At 37.5% G+C, this 19,184-nt stretch overlaps 1 protein-coding gene across 3 annotated transcripts in view; it reads left to right on the top strand.

Annotated features, from left to right (window-relative positions):
- DOCK4 (dedicator of cytokinesis 4) overlaps positions 1 to 19,184 on the top strand; it is a 265,386-nt gene that overhangs the window by 151,537 nt on the left and 94,665 nt on the right. For all 3 annotated transcript variants that reach the window (XM_065695089.1, XM_065695013.1, XM_065695172.1), the window contains exon 13: positions 6,715 to 6,840. In XM_065695089.1, coding sequence (XP_065551161.1) covers positions 6,715 to 6,840 — 126 coding nt within the window. The remainder of the gene's footprint in view (positions 1 to 6,714; positions 6,841 to 19,184) is intronic.

Genomic DNA, 19,184 nt, shown 5'->3' with positions numbered 1-19,184 from the left:
GGTTGGGGAAGTTCTGAGGTATGTGGGTGAGTGACTAGCCCTGGGTGACTCACTAGATAGATTTGCCTCACCATCTCCATTCACCTGGCCCTGAATTTCCAAGACCTCGTACCTGTTATTCAAGGGCAACTGGGAGGGAGGAAGGGATTGTGAGGGTTTTCGCTTACCTCTCCGAGGAGGAACCTCCCTCCATCCATCCTTGTCCATTAAGCTCTCTCCTTCTATCTGATGGTAGGAGGGAAGGGGATCCATATCTTGTTGAACCACTTCCCTCTGCCCTTGCCTTAGGGTGTGGTTCCACCAATCTATTTCACTTTCACACTCTCTAATGGCTCTCAACCTTTCTACCTCCTCCCTCAGTTCAGCCACCTGCCTGAGCAGGTCATTTATTTGCTCACAGCGAACACAAGCAGTATCACTGGCTCCCTCCAATACAAGTGCCAGGCTCAGGCATTCGCTGCAGCCAGAGACCTGCACAGCTGCATGTCTGCAGGAAGGCTCAGTCTGGATACCCACATTAGTACTCACTACAGCTTTCGATCGTGTTGTAACCATGATCTATCTGGTCAATCAATCCGTCTACGTCCCTCAGCACTCCTTCCCCCTCCTGTACTCCAGGCGAGTCCTCTCAATGAGGCGGATGGAACGCTTCCCTGCCTGCTCGCCTGCCCGCGCGAACTGCCTCGACCCTCTGCCTCGACGCTCTCTGTTTGCCGGCTCTGTCGCCGCGCTCCTGGTCGCCGCGCTCCCTGGGAAGGTTTTTTAGCCACTCCCAGCTGGTGCCACTCCTCCTGGCTCCGCCCCCTGTGAGTCAGCCCCTCGCGGGAGCTGAGCTTCCGAGTCCTGGGCAAGTCCTGTTGAGGACTTGAGGCTCCCTCCTCAGTGGCTCTTGTCGCTCTGAGGTGAGGCTCCTGGACGCTGATCTCTCCCCTCTCCGCTCCGGTGTTGCAGGCGTCTGCTCCAGGCTAAAAAACCCCAGTTACCTCAGCTGTTATTTAGTCTTGTTTTCCACACCCTTCACCAGCTTTGTTGCCCTTCTCTGGACCTGCTTCAGCATCTCAATGTCTTTCTTGTAGTGAGGGGCCCAGAATCGAGCACAACGTTCGAGGTGTGGCCTCGCCAGTGCTGAGTATGGGGGGATGGTCACCTACCTATTCCTGCTCCCCATATGATTTCTGCATGTGATTGAGACAGCATCCAGTTTAAACCTGGAATTTCCTAAGGGTACAGAATGATAATAGCTGACTCATATTTTCATCTTGAGTTGGTTTATGCCTTAGCAGTGAGGTTTTTATAAGCCTTTTCCAAAAATTCATCATGCTTGTTACTGTTAAATAGTGTTGACTTCCTTTAGTTTATCTACTGAAAGAATAGAATGTTGTAAGACTACTTAAAATGGTAAATTATAGAACATATATGCATGATATTAGCTTCTTCAAGAGTTTTATTTACAAATTCATCACAAATGTTATCTGGGGCTTTATTTTGGTGAGCATTTGTTTCTTTAGGTCCCAGTTAAACTGTTTCTTTATTTGAAATAACACATAATTGGAATGGAAGTACCTACATTTTGAGTACAATGGTGTGAAGGCTGTTTGCATGGCAGAGCTGGTCTTCATAAAGGAGAAAATAGTGGGTTTTCCCTGGAAACTTTTGTCTGTTATTTGCACTAGAAGCAATATAAAGTATGTAAGAATGTAAAACTGTGTATTTTGTGCACTGCCTAATATTCTAATTAACAAAAGTGTGCAAAAATGTAATTTAAAATAAAGTTAGCAAGATGATTGGAAGGGGGCTATAGGGATGCTGGGGAGTGTCTCTTCATCAGGGACTGTAGTGACAGGACAAGGGGTAATGGGTTAAAACTTAAACAGGGGAAGTTTAGATTGGATATAAGGAGGAAGTTCTTTACTGTAAGGATGGTGAGGCACTGGAATGGGTTGCCCAGGGAAGTTGTGAATGCTCCATCCCTGGCGGTGTTCAAGGCCAGGTTGGACAGAGCCTTGAGTGCGATGGTTTAGTGTGAGGTGTCCCTGCCTATGGCAGGGGGGTTGGAACTAGATGAACTTGAGGTCCTTTCCAACCCTAACTGTTCTATGATTCTATGATTTATCTTTGCAATATAACAGCATAGAGTGAAAATGGGTATTGACATGCTGTGAGTATTGCTAATAGAAAAGGGCATCATTGGGTAACTAAGGTAAGAATTGGAGAAATTATTGCTGAAGATCTTTATAGTCCGTGTAAGGAGGTTAGGCTAGATGCTTACTCATCATTCAGCCTTCTGGTCCTTTAACCTTCATCCTACAGTGATTCTGACAAGAAGTACTTAAGGCTTTACCATCTCCACTGTAAAGAAACTCCAAGCCAAGTTACTCGTGATAATAATGCCATTTGCTTTTAAGTGTTTATCTTCCATGTGAAGAAGAAAAAAACCCTGACTTTCCACACTTGAGGGCATTTTTGGCAAAAGCATTAGGTACAAAAGCTTATTTAATTCATGAGCTCCAAGAAAGTTGTCAACATTTTTCAAAGGCTGTTTTTTTTTTGCATTCTCTTTTACTAAGCTAAAAAGCAGTATTTAAAGCTGAGGAAAAGACAAAGAATTTGGATTTTCCTTTGATAACTGAAAGTAAGCACAATAAAGACTTTAACAAAGGCTGTTGAGGATTGGATCTACCTCTCCTTTTTTAAAAAAAAAAAAACCTTTTTTTTTTCCCAGGCTGTAATTTGTGGGATTTATTACACAGATTTTGCTGTGTCCAAATTGCATAAGATTTACACATTTTTCCCAGATCACATTAAATCAATAAGTCAATTGTTTCCCAAATCCAATGTGGAAATCTACTGATTTTATCTCTGCACTAGTAATTTGGCCACTTTAAATACTACCAGAAATGGGACCACATGTATGTTTTCAGAATAGTTTTAACACCCATAGGCAGCTTTATTTGGACAGATGCCGTATTTTATTACCTTTCTTAAAATACAAACAGTGCTGAATAGCGTTCTGTCTGAGGTTTTTTTCTATCAGCTTCCTGAGCAGCTGCTAGGCATTTTATTCTTAATATGATCTAGGATTCTCTGCTGCCAGTAGATAGAAGCTGAATGTAAATGTTTTCCCTTCCCCCCCAGAAGCTCAGATGCAAATAAGTGGTCTGTAAGCATAATAAACAGTTGTCTTTTGCCATAACTAAATGCAGAAATCAGTAATGCAGTATAAAAGCTGTTTTAAGGTGAAATGACAGATCTATCAAAAATCTGGAGTGCTTATTCAGCCGGCTTGTCAATTTTCTGTATTATTTTTCACCTGAATGATAAAAATAATCTGTGGTGAACTGTGGTGTGAGTTAATTGTAAGGAATTTCATGTGCTTGCAAAAGAAACAAAAACAGATCTGTTTGCAGTGCTACACAGAGTTTTGTGGTAATATTTTCAGAACTGGAGTAGATGAAGAATAATAGCTAACACGAGAGGGTTTAATTACCACTAGGAAAGTAATTGAAATTTTTTCTGAGAGGACAAAGCTACGCTCTGTTCCTAACTAAATAAAATGTCAGTCCTTTAGAGACTGGATAATCTTTGTCATGTTATGTTTTAGCTCCTAATGTTCTAGAAATCAGAAATCTGCAGTTTTGAATTTTCAGATAGATTCCAGGTCTCACAAACGGTGTAGCGATCGTATCGGCCACAGCCAGATGCAGTGTATGGTGGCATGTTGTAGTTTTCTGTTTTGCTTTGCCTGTGCACAGCTGTTCCATCAGATGCTCTAATTTTTTTCTACAGCTGATAATTTTATTGTGTAGTGCATGAAATGAGATGAAAAGGAACTGATGTTGACATACATCATCAGAGTGGAATAAATTAAACTAAAGGATATTACCTTTGTTATATGACAGAAAAGTTATTCATGTTTCCACAGGAGAAATGTGAATGAATTTACTTTCTATTTCTGTATGCAAAAAGAATATCTCTGCAATCTTTCTCTTAGATTCTTTTTCACTGGGTGTCATATTCATATCTCCTACATTGGTATTGGGTCCTTGATGCAGGGGAGCCTAGCTTTCCTTGCAAAATTAGTGGAAGTTTGAGAGAGCAATTAGAACACTTAACTGGGGATCATCTTTTCAACGATTATATAAAGTCCGTACACTCCTGCCTTCAGTGTTTTTACCAGATGTATCAGATCTGCTTCCCTTCTTGTCAGTTCTCTTTTCATAGGCAACTGGACCCTGAGCAGCAAGACCATTAACTTGCAGCATTGGTTTTCAGAGGTTGTTCGGACTTCCTTCCCTGGGCATCTTTGCTCAGTTTCCATTCTGGTTTAGTTTCACTCTTTCCTGTCATACTGGGCCATTTGCACTGTATAACATTCTTAAATATCTTTGATATCTTCAATCCAGCATTCTTCATTAGTCTGAATTGCTGGGGGATGAATTCCAAAGATGTATTTAAACTACAGGGGAAAAGACTAAGCCGTGTTTTAAGTGTGCTCAGTGAGAGATTTTCTTGATGCTTTTGGATATAAAAAGATAACTCTTCACTTTCTAACAATGTCTAACAATGTGAAATACAGAGAGTTAATACCTTTCTTGCCTTGCATAATCAAGTATTTCAAATCCTTGACAGGCAGCTTATTTCTCCAGTTAGAACTGTTTTGACATTGATTTTTTTTTTTTTTGACATTTATCTCATTTTTGAGCTAATTTAAGTTCTTCAAGGAAATCTGCAAAATTTCTACACAAAGAGAACTGTAGTATGAATTGGATTTGAGGTCTTCAACTTTTATTTAGAACACACAATAACTTTGCTCAACACCAGGTGGTGTACAATATCTGATTAATGCTGTTGTGATTGATGTGATTTGGAGCAATGGCAAATGCTTTTCAGGTTTCCAAGGAAACAGTGCACTAGGGGCATATGGGGGTATGAATATACATACATATGTATGTATAATGATTTCTTAAAATATAAGAGAAACAAGATTGGAGTTGGGCTAAATATCCATATGTGTAAGTGAACTATACCCAGCCTAGCTCTTCCCATCCAGCAATGAAAAACTTTTCACCTGCTCTAACAGAGTCTGAATTTTGTCTGTATGATTTCTTACCAACCTCCTGTACTCTCAGCTGGCCGCATCACTGGTGTGGGGTTTTTTTCTTCTTGTCTCCACCAAAAATAGTTGCAATTAATTCCTAAAAGTTGCTTACAGGGTAACCACAGAACAAGTTCCTACTACCAAAATAATTAATGTACATGCTATTAAATACAGTCCTTAAAATAGAATAGACCTCACAGTGTTTTTCCTTGTAAGATTTGTTTATGTACTCAGTTCGAGATGTGTAGGTGAGCTGTTTTTCGTAAGAGAATGAAAGTCTTGTCAGAGTATCACGTTCTCTGGAATTGCCACAATAATAAAATATTAGTGGAGGTAAGAAGAAAAAGATAAAAGTTGTCATGTAATTAGATCTCTGATCTCTTTAGGGCAGTAGCCTGGACTGACAGCACTTAGTACGGATTTTTCAAGCTTTGATTTAAAAACTTCAAGTAAATTTGTTCAGTTAAATAGTAACATGATTGTAGGGGGAATTTCTTCCAAAGCTGAAAGGACTGATGACCTTGTTATTCAGTCTGTATATGCATGTTATTTATGTAAACTTAATCTAAAGTTAGTTATGAGTCCTCTGAGTTGCTTGTTTATCTCCAGTTGTTCAGTGTATATGAAGAGTTTGCTCTTGTTCTCTCCTTGATCTGTATGTTGGCACATGATATGCTGCAGTAATGTTGAAGGTTAGGGTAGACTAATCTGTACAAGCTGTACCATCCTGGCACTTGCCTTATTTAAATAACCAAAAGGCATGTCTTTTGTTAATCTCGGCTGTAATTAGTATACTGTTTGCAATTTATTTGTGTACTGCAGATATAATTGATTAAGTTATTCTTCCTTGGTTCTAAAGGGATAAATATTGGAAAATTATTATGTGGTCATCCTTGCATTTTGTATGTCTTCTCGCAAACACAGGAAAGAGCATGATTGATTAAATCTGGTGAATATTGAAAAAAGGTTGTATTTTCAGTCATTATGGTCATTTTATCATCAATAACATATTTTATTATGCTATATTGGTTTATTAGAGTTTGTTTCTTCAGATTTTGGGTTAATAGATTGTATAACTTTGTATCGGGTTAAGTGATGCATTGTAATGAGACTTACAAATTTCTCCCATAGATAGGGACATTCTGTTTCCACTTTTTCTTGCACACCAATGAAGACAGCATTGTGTTGAAGGAAGTGAAAAATAGAAATGGCAGCAAATATTGCCGATTGATGTTTTTCTGAATTGACATTTTTCTAATTCTTTTTCCAATTAAAGCCTCAATCCATCCTCGATTATATTGAGATAATTTTACTCCAGCGTGTTATCATAGTACCGTTACACATCAGTAATGCTTTTTAATGGGTATTTGTTTTTATGGTTTTTTTTTTTTTGTTTCATGATTACAAATCTTTATTGATTTCTGGTGGTTGATACCCTTCCCAAATACATAAAAAAAAATTGAGGTGGGTTGGCTTGGTATAATATGAATGTTTTGAGTTCTCAGGAATGTGTATGTAATGTATGAAAATGCAAATGTATGTAATTTTAAAGTAGTAGTTACAACTATATTCTGTTTTAATGTCTTATTTTTTCTCATTTTTAATTTCATTTTCAGGTCTGGCAGTTTCTCTTCAATTGCTTCATGGAGACATAGAACAAATTAGGAGAGAGTATACATCCAGGTTTACCCATGGAGTATCCATAACAAGGAAACTAGGTTTTTCCAATATTATAATGCCTGGTAAGTTAAAAACAAAAAAATCAATAAGCAGAAAAAGAAAGAACTAATGAGAAATTATTTCATTTTCAGCTTCTTTCCACATTAATACTGTAGACTAAAACTTCTTATCACTTTGGAGACTTTTATGTTAGGGGGTTTTTTCAAATAGTTAGAAGAAAACCGGGTCCCAGTGGCCCTATTGCATTATACATTGTATAGTTACTAGTTATAGTTACTAGTATAGTATACTAGTATATAGTATACTATAGTATATAGTTACTAGTAACTATACATTGTTTAGTTACTATGGCATACAGCCATAGCAGCCTTTTTTGAGAGATGGAACCCCACTTTGTAGAAGTGAGGATCACTGAATGCAAGACTGCTGAGCTCTACGCAGAGAAAGACATAACCAGCAGAACATTATGTCCATAAGAGCTGGTAGCTTCCTAAATAAGGATTCACAGAATTTCACCAATGCTGTACAGCTTCTGGTTTCATGAAGTTTGTGGGTCAAATACGAAAATTAAGATACTGGAAATAGATAATAATAGGGATGTAGAGACTTTTTGCTTATATTCTATGACAAAATATGTGAATACTTAAAAAGATGCTAAGGAAAGTAGAAAGACTGTGTCAGTATGAATGTGAAGAAGCAAATACAGAAAGAAGATTACAGAATTATCTATAGTTCTGTCCCTGAAATTAAATTTCTAAAATCTTTAATGGGCTGCTGGAAATTATAAGGGAAATGTCTCTTTAAAGGATAAGCATATTTGCAAGCAGACTAGTTTGGCATGATTATGGCGTTGTGTTGGTGCTGAGAAATGTTGCAGGGAGGAGCTCACATCTTACTTTCAGCTGAGTCCACACACAGTGCCTTGACTCTTGCAAATGTAAATCATCCTCATGACTTGCAGATTTTTAAGACACTACCTTCTTCTTATAAAGATCTGTCTTTGTATTCGTGTGTACTGAAATCAGAAATAAACTAAGGCTCTGAGGCAAGAATAAATAAGCTTCAATACTTCATTAATCAAGGAGGTAGAAACAGGCATTTAAAACTCGTTACTGAGACTCAGCTTTATCTATGGGCATGGATTTCTCTTGAACTTTTTCCTGAAACTTGACAACTGAGAATTCACTCTTGTGCTTTTACTGCCAATTAAACATCTGTCCTTCTGCATCTTGGTCAGTATTACTAATCACTTAAAACATGCACAAAACTCAACAAAACAGTTTTAGGATTATTGTGAAAATACTCTGCTGGTGTAGCTGCAATATTTAGAACAATAAAATGTGTGAGTCACATGCCATTTCATTTGAACTTAGATTATGTATGTTTGTTTAATGGAAGCATTCAATTGAAATCTTATGGCTTATTAGCTAGGGTTTATTTATTATTGGACATGTAATTTGAATCAAATGAGTACTGTAGACGATATGGCTGATAACAGTGGAAGCAGTTTTACTGAGCACACTATAACTCTCATTAAGAAACCTTTTTCCATTTATTTTTGATTTAGTGACCTTCTAGTCTGTTTATCAAATTTTCTAAGGTCTGTAAATAGTTCTTGTATCTCTTCACTTTCCAGTTGTGAAATGATGTGATGTCATAAACTGCGGAAAGCATGTTATAGCAGACTATTGTATAGCAGCTACTGGAGGAATTTCTCAACTTGGTTTAAAAGAATTGTGCAGGCTCAGTTTGTCCAATTTTTCTTTTTTATTAAGAAAATAATATATAGGTTTTGTTGTGCTGCCTTCTCAGTCCAAATGTATGCTCACCTCAGCTTGGCAAAATGGACGGTTTTTTTATTCTCCGCTTATTTATTCTGCGTTTACTGACAGGGAAGATATTTTTCCTAAAGAGAAATAATCATCTCACTCTTGCAATGATGAGTTTCAAGGACTAACCAGAGCAGTATGCCCTAGGCATTGAAATGCCTACAGGAACCTAGCTTTTGAAATGCCATTTTTCTTTTAAAGCTCCCCTTTAATTTTTTTATCCCTTCTAGTGCCTCTTTTCAGAGATAAATTAGAGAATTTCATCTTTTGCCACTGGAAATGGTCATTAATTAGATCTTATTTTATATTTTTGTTGAAAGTAAGTTTGTAGCTATGGCTAATTAGCACTTAGTTTAGGGTTCTGAACCAGACTGTATTGAATTATTCATTAATACTTCATGATGCTAAACTACAGTATCTCTTTTATAAATCACTAATTTTAAGTCTCTCTCCTATTCTGGTTTATTTTAACTCTCTGTGACCTCCATTTTTCATCATATCTTTTCTCTTTGGACATTTTGTCATTAAAAGTAACTAGGATCAGCATACATGCCAAACCAGAATTTTGTTGACAATAATAATGCATGGTTTTATAGAGCAATGCTTTTTATGTCACTGGAGCTTGACAGGGTGAAGCCACAAAATGTTGTTTCCAGGACCCACAGAATGTTTCAATGAACTCCAAGTGTTTTAGGAAATGAAGTAGATAGCTAGGAAAAAAGCATACATGATTCAAAAAGGCTGTGAAATAGGTAACTATTTTAGCTATTTTATTATCTAAGGGCAAACTCTATGCAACAACTAGTAAATTTCCTTCCATCATCCTAGTTTTGCAGTCTGCAGATGCACAAGCCGATGGTCTCGGAAAGCTTTGTAAAGTATTGAAGGATAACTGTGCTTACCCCCTGAATTTCCGTATTCACCATTCCTGAAAGGGCAGACAACCACATCATTAGTTAGTACATAAAATTTAGCATTTAATATTTACTATCATACTAGACTTTTTGGGCAGTACTTTAAGTTAGATTAATGTACATTATAGGTGATGGAATGTAAAAGCTGTTTTCTATTTTTCTATATGTACTTTTACCAGCTTTTTTTCTGGTTTATGTAGTGCATTCTCATGGAATCTGTTTCCAAATTCCAGAGCCAAAATCCACTCAATATGAGATTCTAGTACATAAATTAATCTCATGTCTTACTGTAGAATGACTTTTTCACTAAGCAATTCAGTTAGGCCTGATCCTTACTCCAGAGAACTTCACCTATGAACATACTCTATGCATCTTTGTCTATAATATCAAAGAAAATTCTTATTTAAAACAGCTATAGATGCAATTTTAAAAGGCTATGTATCTTATGGAAGACAGCAGCTAGCCTCCGAATGTCTTCGTCCATAAACGTACTTCAGTGCATAAACAGTTGGCCTGTTGGCTGATATCGCAACAGATTGTCGTAGATGGGTATTAATTAGCTATGGACACCCTGTTTCAGCTCATGATCTGAAATAGTGGCATTACCACTGCTGAGATCTGACAAACACTTGCTTTGAATTTAAATCAGGGTTTATATTTCTTCCTGTCCATCCAAATTATTAAATTCTTTTTATATTAGAAAAGGTTAAAGAATTGATGAGTCATTGTTTTCCTTGTACATTGTCTTAAAAGGTGTATAATGCTGATAACTATGGCTGAGCTGGTCAGTCCTGACTGCAAAGTTCTTGGTTTGTAATCCTTTACTCTGAATGTTTTGACCCTCTTCTAAGTCTGTGATGTAATTTTGCAAATAGCATAGCTAAAGACTACATGAAGCTGCAGTATTCATTTCCATAACAGAACTGTCATACTTTCAGACTTATTTGTCAAACAATACAAGTCACATTTTGTTTCTCAATGTTCTGTTTGGTTTCCTTTAAAGTTTCTGCTCTTTCAGCAGATAGAATGAGCTGCCCAGGATGTTGCAGTGCTTCTAGGTTTCCTACACTAAGCTTTCATATGCTTAATTTAGGAAACATAACTTAGGCTTTTTTACCATCACATCTGGTTGCTTTGCATTTGTCAGCTTTTAATTTCATTAGATGTCCTTTATCTGTCCAGTTAAATCTCATCAGAATCCTGTCTTTGAAAGCTACTGAATATACTCATTACTCTTTCATCTGGATTATTAAAAGGTCTTCTATTCTTTTAATGTGCAAGCACACACTCTCCAGTCCTTCTTGCTTTCTATTTTCAGAAGCTTTTAAAATGAAACTAAAACTAGAATCTTTGTCTTTTTATACAAATGATCTCACAAAATGCTACCCTCATCATAACATGCATTTTTCAATGATGTTATTTTGACTAGAAGCATATTCCCTCTTTCAAAGCTTAGAATAAGAGTCTGGAGAGCAAAAATGTAATGAAAGCTACAGAATCTGTTCTTTTCATCGTGGTGTCTGTATCTGTCAGTGGGCTTGGACTTAGTGAAGAGCTGTTGATTCTAGGAAAAGAAATTTATGTCTGACACACTTGTATGAATTTTTCCAGTCTTCTCTATCCTGCATGGAGTACAAACAGCCTAAATTTAACACCTGCCATTGTTTGCTATTCTGATTTCCAGGAATCCAGATACATGTATTTTTCATTACTGAGTGATATTGCCTGGATATATTAGTTACACAAAATATTCTTAAGCAATACTGTGTATTAAAGACACCCTGAATTTTGACCTTTCACAAAACTGTAGTACTCTATAGGGAACAGTCTCTGCCTTCCAAATCCTATTTTAATACTTTTTTAAAACTTTGATCCTATCTACCTAAGGAATTATCATTTCCACAAGTCACTGATAACAACAGAGGCGACTACATGACTACATACTTGGTAGGACAAGTGCAAGGAACTTCTAGGTTGTTGTTGTTCTTCTTCCCATCTCCTCTGTTTTGTTTTGTTGCTTTGTTAGGATCAGAAAGAAAAGAGAGAACTATGGAAATGAAAGACAGAATTTAATTGGACTTCCCTTGATTTAAAGTCTCTTGACATGGAGGATGGGGAAAAGGGCTTCTACAGTTTATAGGATTTGGAGGAGTAAGCTGGCTTTCATTTGAGCATTGTATAAGTACCAGTTATGCATGGGAAGTGTATACAAGGATAGTTATGGCTTCCATTAACCAGGCAAGGAGCACTCGCAAACTAACATGAATGCTTTAGCTCTGTAAAAATAGATGGGCTTTCAAAATTCTGTTGGAAATACTTTATATTGTAGCTGTACAGACTCAGCAGGTCAAAGTTTTCTGTTAAAAAAAAACTTGTCTTTTATGCTCCGCTTGTTCAAAGTGACTTGTTTTACATTTCATTGTTAAAAGAAAGAGGAAAAAACAGATCACAGAGCAATCAGGTTTTATGTGGCAAATCTACAATCCGTTTGAAAGCTGAAGGTATTACAGTTTGAGAATCCCTTATAAAGGACATTTCATTTTCTTAATCAGCTCTTTTCTGATGAGTGTTTCTTAGGGCTTGTTGAGAATTTCTGTAATAAAGCTGAAAATGCAGATAATGTTTTATTGAAAAAGGACAGAAGGGTAACTGAGGAAAGGAATTTGTTTATTCATCTTTGCCTTTGATTTAAATGCCAAAACTTACTTAATCCAATAGTAAAAAGGCAGTAGTGTTACCAAAGTCACCAATGCTCCCAGAATTCTAACACATGCTGAGTGGTTTTAATGTTTCTCTGGAAACAAGAATATATGTAACATATAAAAACTTGCTAGCAGAATATAAATAATAGAAATAATTATGATAATGGGATTTTACTTCCTATAGTGATTAAATTCTTTATGAAATGCAGTGTGCCTGTATCTTCGTGAGCTGATCTTCTTAAGGATGACCTTCTCTCAAATAACATCCTTCTATACTTTGATTTTCATTAAATATGCCAGATTGCTTATCTTAATTTTTTTTAATTGAGGGTTTTTGTTTGTTTGTTTGTTTGTTTTAATTAAATCCAATTCTGAATCTTGTGTAAGAAATCGGGAAGGCAAGAGACTGACGTGGCTGGTCAAACTAAACAGCAAGAAGGAAATGCAAAAGCAGTGGAAGCAGGGACAGATGTCCTGGGAAGAGTATAGGACTTTGGCTCGGTTGTGTAAAGATGGCATCAGGAAGGCCAAAGCACAGCTAGAGCTGAACTTGGCAGGAGATGCGAAGAATAATAATAAGAGCTTCTATAGGTGTGTCAGCTAAAGAAGGTCAAGAATATGACTGTCAAACTGGTAACATAACAATAGGCAAGGGGATGGTTGAGGTACTCAACAACTTCTTTGTCTCAGTCTTCACTCGTGACCTCTCTTTCCACACCTCTTGAGTGTTTGGACCTCAAAAGTCCAAAGTCCCCCCCACTGTAAGAGATGATCAGGTTTGAGACCACCTGAGGAATCTGAACAAAGACAAGTCTATATGACCAGACAAGATGTATCCCAGAGTCCTGAAGGAATATGCTGATGTGGTTACCAAACCACTCTTCATAATATTTGAACAGTAATGGCAGTCAGGTGAAATCCCCAGTGACTGGAAAAAAGGAAACATTGCATCCATTTTTTAAAAGAGTAGAAAGAAGGGTCCTGGGAACTACTGACCTGTCAGCCTCACGTGTGTGCCTGGAACAGATCCTCCTAGAAGCTATGCTAAAGCACAGGGTGGTGATTTGAGGCAGCTGACATTGCTCTACTAAGGGTAAGTCTTGCCTGAAAAAACAAATAGCATTCTATCATGCAGTGACTACATCAGTGGACAACAGAAGAGCTGTGAGTGCCGTCTGTCTGGGCTTGCGTAAGGCTTTGACACAGTCCCCTATAACATCCTTTTCTCTAAATTGGAGAGATGTGGGTTTGATGGGTGGACTATTCAGTGGATAAGGTATTGGTAGGATGATCACATTCAGAGAGTAGTGATCAGCAGCGGAATGTCGATGGGCAGATAGAGATCAGTGCCAAGTGGGGCACTGACCCCTCGTGGGGGGTCTGTACTAGGACCAGTGCTGCTTAATATCTTTATCAGTGACATAGACTGTAGGATTGAGTGCACCCTCAGCAGATTTGCAGATGACAGCAAGCTGAATGGTGTGGTTGTGACAAGCCTGAGGAAACTAATTTGTAATTTCCTTGCATTTTAGTAGGGCCTGTATCGATAGGACAAGTTGTAATGGTTTTGAACTAAAAGAGGGGAGATTTTGATTAGATACATGTAAGAAGTTCTTAACTGTGGGGGTGGTGAGACACTGGAGCAGATTGCCCAAAGAAACTGTGGATGCTCCATCCCTGGAAACATGCAAAGTCAGGTTGGACAGGACTCTGAGCAACCTGATCTAGTAGAAGATCCTCTCCTCATTTCAGGGGGTTGGACTAGATGACCTTTAAAGATCCCTTCCAACCCGAACCAATCTATAATTTCATGAAATCATCGAAGTTCAGCTGTCAGAGAGACATTAGCAAGAGTTTAGTATTGCTATAGTATCCCAGGACTTAATCTCTTACCCTTCTGCCCTCTAGGGTATGTATTAATAAACACATATATTTGCATAATTACATTTTTTACAGCCTCCAACTTGTGAGTACTGCAAATGTGATCCGCTTGTAGTGTAACTTGTTGAAATTCAGGCTACATGCAGGTGGTCAGTGCTGCATCACCCAGACTTAAGGCCACCTACTTTTGAATTGAGTTCTTCTGTCTTGTTCCCTGTGTTTCTGTATAACTGCTTCTTATCACAACTTCAGCTGTGCCAGTTCAAAGTTTACTTGGCTAAAAAGGGAGTGGAAAATTTCTTGCCTTTGTCTTTTATCTTCTAGTTTTGCTTGTTATTGTCATTATGTCAGCGTGGATAATAAGATCATTGAACATCCTAGCTGCTAAAAGGCACAGTATGGATTGACTTGAAGGGTAGGAGGTGAGGTAGACTAAGGGTCCCTCGCTCTCTCCACATGTAAAATCACATTCTTCATGATTTTTTGAAATCATCCCTCTGGCAGTAGCTACACAAGTCTTGTCCTTTCTACAAAATAGTCTAAGGAGTTTTTCTCTAAAACATTTTTCATCCACAAGTTTTACATCCTGGATAATAACATATTATCTGTGCTACATTGAGAGATATTCAGTCCCTACAACTGAAATTGTTTTAAGAGTTGTTCAAGTCATGTTTAGGTTATAAAACAAAGCAACTCATTAGCGTGTGTTTTACAGAGATGTAAATGAACAGGAGCTTTCTCTAAACAAAATAGTGTTTTCTGCTCCTTTTCAATTCATGCTTCTAAAGGACCTGTAATTCCAAGCAAAGCTTTCAAAAAAGCAATTCCTAACAAAAGCTCCTAGTGAGTTCTGTGTAATTATTTTTAAATTAGTGGCTGCTGTCAGGACAGTTTAGATTTGCACACTGAAAGCTATAACTATCTGAGATGCTATCTTATTCAAGTGCAATCACACTATGTTTTGTTATACTAAATAATCAAATTGGAATTTATTTCACTAGAAAGCTTTTTGAGGATAGCTGGCAAACTAAACACTTTTCATTCTAACAAAGACAGCTACCTTTGATCTTTGACAGCTGTCTTCAGCTTAAAAACCTTGTTCCATATTAATATGCTACAAGAAATTCTACAGTTCTAAATGTGTTTGGAATATGAGAAAAGTCTTGTTATAATATCTCTGTTGCAATTGTAACTCAGTTTTCTCTCTGTAAGTTTAAAAGCAGTTTTGTGATGAAAGGATCATTAGTTTGATGCTTAGGTTAGGTACAAAAGTTGCTAGAAAAATAAAAGGACAGCTGACATATATTCATACAAATGTTCTCCTGATGCTTGTCCTGGTCTGACCTTCTTCTGTCTAGTGATTACCTGTGTTGTTCCTGTCATTTGAGCTTCAGTGGGAGCATTCAAGCCTCTGTGGGCTGGAGGCAGCTTGCATGTAGGTCCCATAGCTGGGGTATGCAATGTGAGCAGCAGTAGACTAGTTCTTGTAGGCAGGTCTTGAGTAGTGGTGATGCAGCATCCTACCTGTGAAAGAAAGGGAGCAAGCAGAGCCATCCCGAATGAAACTGCTCAATAGAGATGATAGGACCCCTCCTGTCATCTCCAACCTGCAAAATACTCCTGCCTCTTTTTTCTTTACCCATTATTTAAAATGTGTGTTTTATAGTTGGCAGGTTCGGGAAGGCTGACCTCCATTAGCTGTGTGTCCTGCAGCAGTCTGTCTTCTGGCTGCTTTTCAACATTAATTGACTTTTCCTCAGACATTTTATAGTTGCCTCTTTCATGTAATTGAGGCTCATCAGGTCTCTGTGCTGTGCTCTTGTTCAGCCCTTGGACAATTCTTTGCTAGTTGGAATGACGTGATGAAGCTTCTTTGGCTTCTTTTTAGGTCAGAAACCTTGAGCTGTCATGTGCCTGGGTAGCACCTACATCAGGGGCAAGAAGAGTTTGGAGTTTTTCCCCTCTAGGCCTACAAATAGGGCTTTCCTGATTTGTTTGCCAGGTCACAGCTGAAACGTATTGGCAAGACCCTAAGAAGAGGCAGGTTCATATGCTAGTGCTGTGCTTGTACACATTGTGGTTTAGCAACCCAGACATTTTAGGTCAGCACCTTTTTTCACATTCAGTTAAATTCAGATACCAGAGTAAATATCCCTTCAGAATATGCACAGGAAAGTTAAGGCTGTATAATCATTCATATCACTGCAGCTTTACATTTTTTGTTAATTTCTGTGGAACTTCAATTTCCATATAGCTTTAGACCTCACTTCATAGTAGAAGCTCTTGTAGGACTGCGTCAGTCTATTGCTTTTAATATTTAAAAATCTGGTTTTGATTAGCCAGATAGGTGAAATAGTAGAGTACTAACCAGTGCCAAAGTGTTGCAGTTAATGGGTCACGCCTTTAATCAGGGCAGAATATATTGATACCCTTTTTTAACACATTGCATTATTTTCTGAAGTAAGAACAAACAGCTTCCCTAGATATACACTCTGTGATCCTCGCAGTTCTGTTTTTTCCAAGAGGCAGTTTATTACTTCCTACTCTCACAGGGCCCAACACCAACTTTTTTTTTCTACTTTGTTGTTTGTCATCTCACATCCAATGTGCAACAACCTTCTGCCTTACTTATGCTTGGTTGTAATGTGTTAACCTCTTTTTTTATTGGGATAGTGGCTAGAAGGAAGCTTTGCCAAGATAAGCAGCTTTCTAAGCAGTGAAATTTAGACAACACAAAAATTCAACACATGGCTTCTTTAATTTGCCTTTTTCCAGCCTCTGTTGACTCAGCTCATAACCCACATGTCTAGAAGTGTCCTTCGCTTCTAAGGAGATCCAGGTGGTTTAGCTTCACCAAATATCCTTAATGATCTTAGTGTGTATTGTTCACCATTCTGTAATCTTTTCTTACCCAGAAAACTGTATGTCAGTCCTAGACAAAGCTGACTTAGGTGTTTGACTCTAGATTGGTTAATAGTGTTACTAACTGGATGTTGATACCCACATATACATTGCACAGTCCAGAAGCCCTGGTGAATTCAGAAAGCTGAAAGAAAACCGGCACAACAGGAGCTGGGGGATGGAAGTGCTCCATAAGAACAGGGGAAAATGTGCTCCCTTTCTTTTGAAAGAAATGCTTTCAAATGTTCTCAATCTTTGTTACCACACAACTTCGTTGTAGGTAGAAGTAGGATTGTCAACTCAGTCAAGCATCATTTTCAATGTTGTTTCAAGTTGCTTATTCCTTTACCTAACTTCATGCTGAAAATAGCCATTGGATGTTTTCAGTGAAGCAGACTTAGAGAAGGGAACATTGTATTTATCAACACAGAAATAAGATGGAATAAGTATGTTGCTTTTTTTGTTATGTTTAGTCTCATCATGCCTGATTGAGATTCCATTCTATAGGCATGTTTTCAAACAGTAATTAAAATCTGATGTACTCCACCATTTAAGATGTGCCTCTCTTGTTTCTGTGTAAATTCCTCATATTTGGTCAAGTATAAGACTGTGTGAAAATCTCAATACACATAGCTGGAGAGATTTGAGTCATGCAAATACTATGGTATCTGAAGATACCATTTATACTCACCAAAGCCTATCTCTGAACTCAGATATTCAGTAGGACTTTACCTCTCGGTGCTACTTATGGCTGTAACTGTCCCTCTTAGTAAAAAGAAGATGATCTAATCTGTCAGTATTACCTGTCTGATATATTGATTAAGGCAAAGAGCCTATAGAAAAATGGTACATGTTCCTGTAATCAAATGTGTAATTACAGTTTCCATAATTTAAAAAGATCAGTTAAAGGAATATAGATAAATTCAGAAATTTTCTGATGTTTGAATACATTGTAGAGGAAGTTGGAATTGTTTTTATTGGAGGAGGCAACACAAAAATGTCCTAACTTAATCTTACACAATTTCAATTTTTGTTGAGAGAATTTCTGTTAAGGAAGATTGAAGCCATGGCATTTCTACACTGAGGAAATAAAAGTGATTAAGATATCTTCAGAGCAATATATTTAGATTGAAATAATTTTTAAAATTTTCATCCAAATAAATTTTTTTATTTTAATTTTCTTTTCTTTTTCCTTTCCAGAGCGACATTTTACTTTTCAAACCCATTTTCTTTTTTCACTGTCAGCTCTTTTCTGATAAGGCTTTGTGCTTGACTTTTACAACCTCATTGACTTCCTGATTTTATGAGCTTTTACTTACAAATGTTCATACAAATATTGTGCTAAAGATTTGTCAGGAGCATGGTTTTAAGTTCTTAACATTCCAGTACATGTATCTGTCCTGCGAACAGGCAGGGTACTCAAAAAGTGATCCCCAGCTAGCTGTATAATGATCACAGTTTATTAAACAAGCGCACTAAGGCAAACAAGCACACTAAGGCGAATCAGGTATATATATGTGTATGTATAGCACAGACGAAAATTAGCAAATCATTACTGCATAGAGAGAACAGAGATTAAGAAGAAATATATCACCAATTACTACCTAATCATCATCCACGCCTACACTTCAAGCTGAGAAGCCTCCTTGCAGCCAATGCCAGGAGTCTGGAATTTGGAAAATTCCTAGGTGGTGCATCACCCATAGGTGGGGCTTCAGATTTGGCCACAAGAGGGTCCTGCTTTTATACCCTTAGAAAAACAATTGGCTTTGTGCCAGATCTGTAATTGTTCGCTCTTGGGGTGCAGTGTTCTCTTGGTATCACTGTTGTCCATGCTGAAGGATTGCCCAGGTGCCCTGGTGTGGCCAAGTATGAAGGTCATAGACACCTGTACCCTTATGTTTTCCTGCCTTTTTCCGACAAATAGTCACATTGAATAAATACATATACTTTATAGAACGCATTTTGACAAAACCATACTCTGTTATTTCTCTCAGTCATGAGCAGGAATCCATTGTTGTACCTGAAATGTGAAAGTTCAATGTAGTTGGTTTTCTTATATTTTGATTGGGTATAGCGATCTTTTCTAAACCAAAAGTGAAATATGTGTGCGTACAAATCCAGACAGAAGGCCAGATTTAAGCTAAAACCTACATATTTGTAAAGACTATAAAATATC

This window comes from Lathamus discolor, chromosome 1 (assembly GCF_037157495.1).
Source record: "Lathamus discolor isolate bLatDis1 chromosome 1, bLatDis1.hap1, whole genome shotgun sequence".
Taxonomy (NCBI): domain Eukaryota; kingdom Metazoa; phylum Chordata; class Aves; order Psittaciformes; family Psittacidae; genus Lathamus; species Lathamus discolor.
The sequence above is the reverse complement of the archived record's forward strand: the minus strand, read 5'-3'. Positions and strand labels throughout refer to the sequence as shown.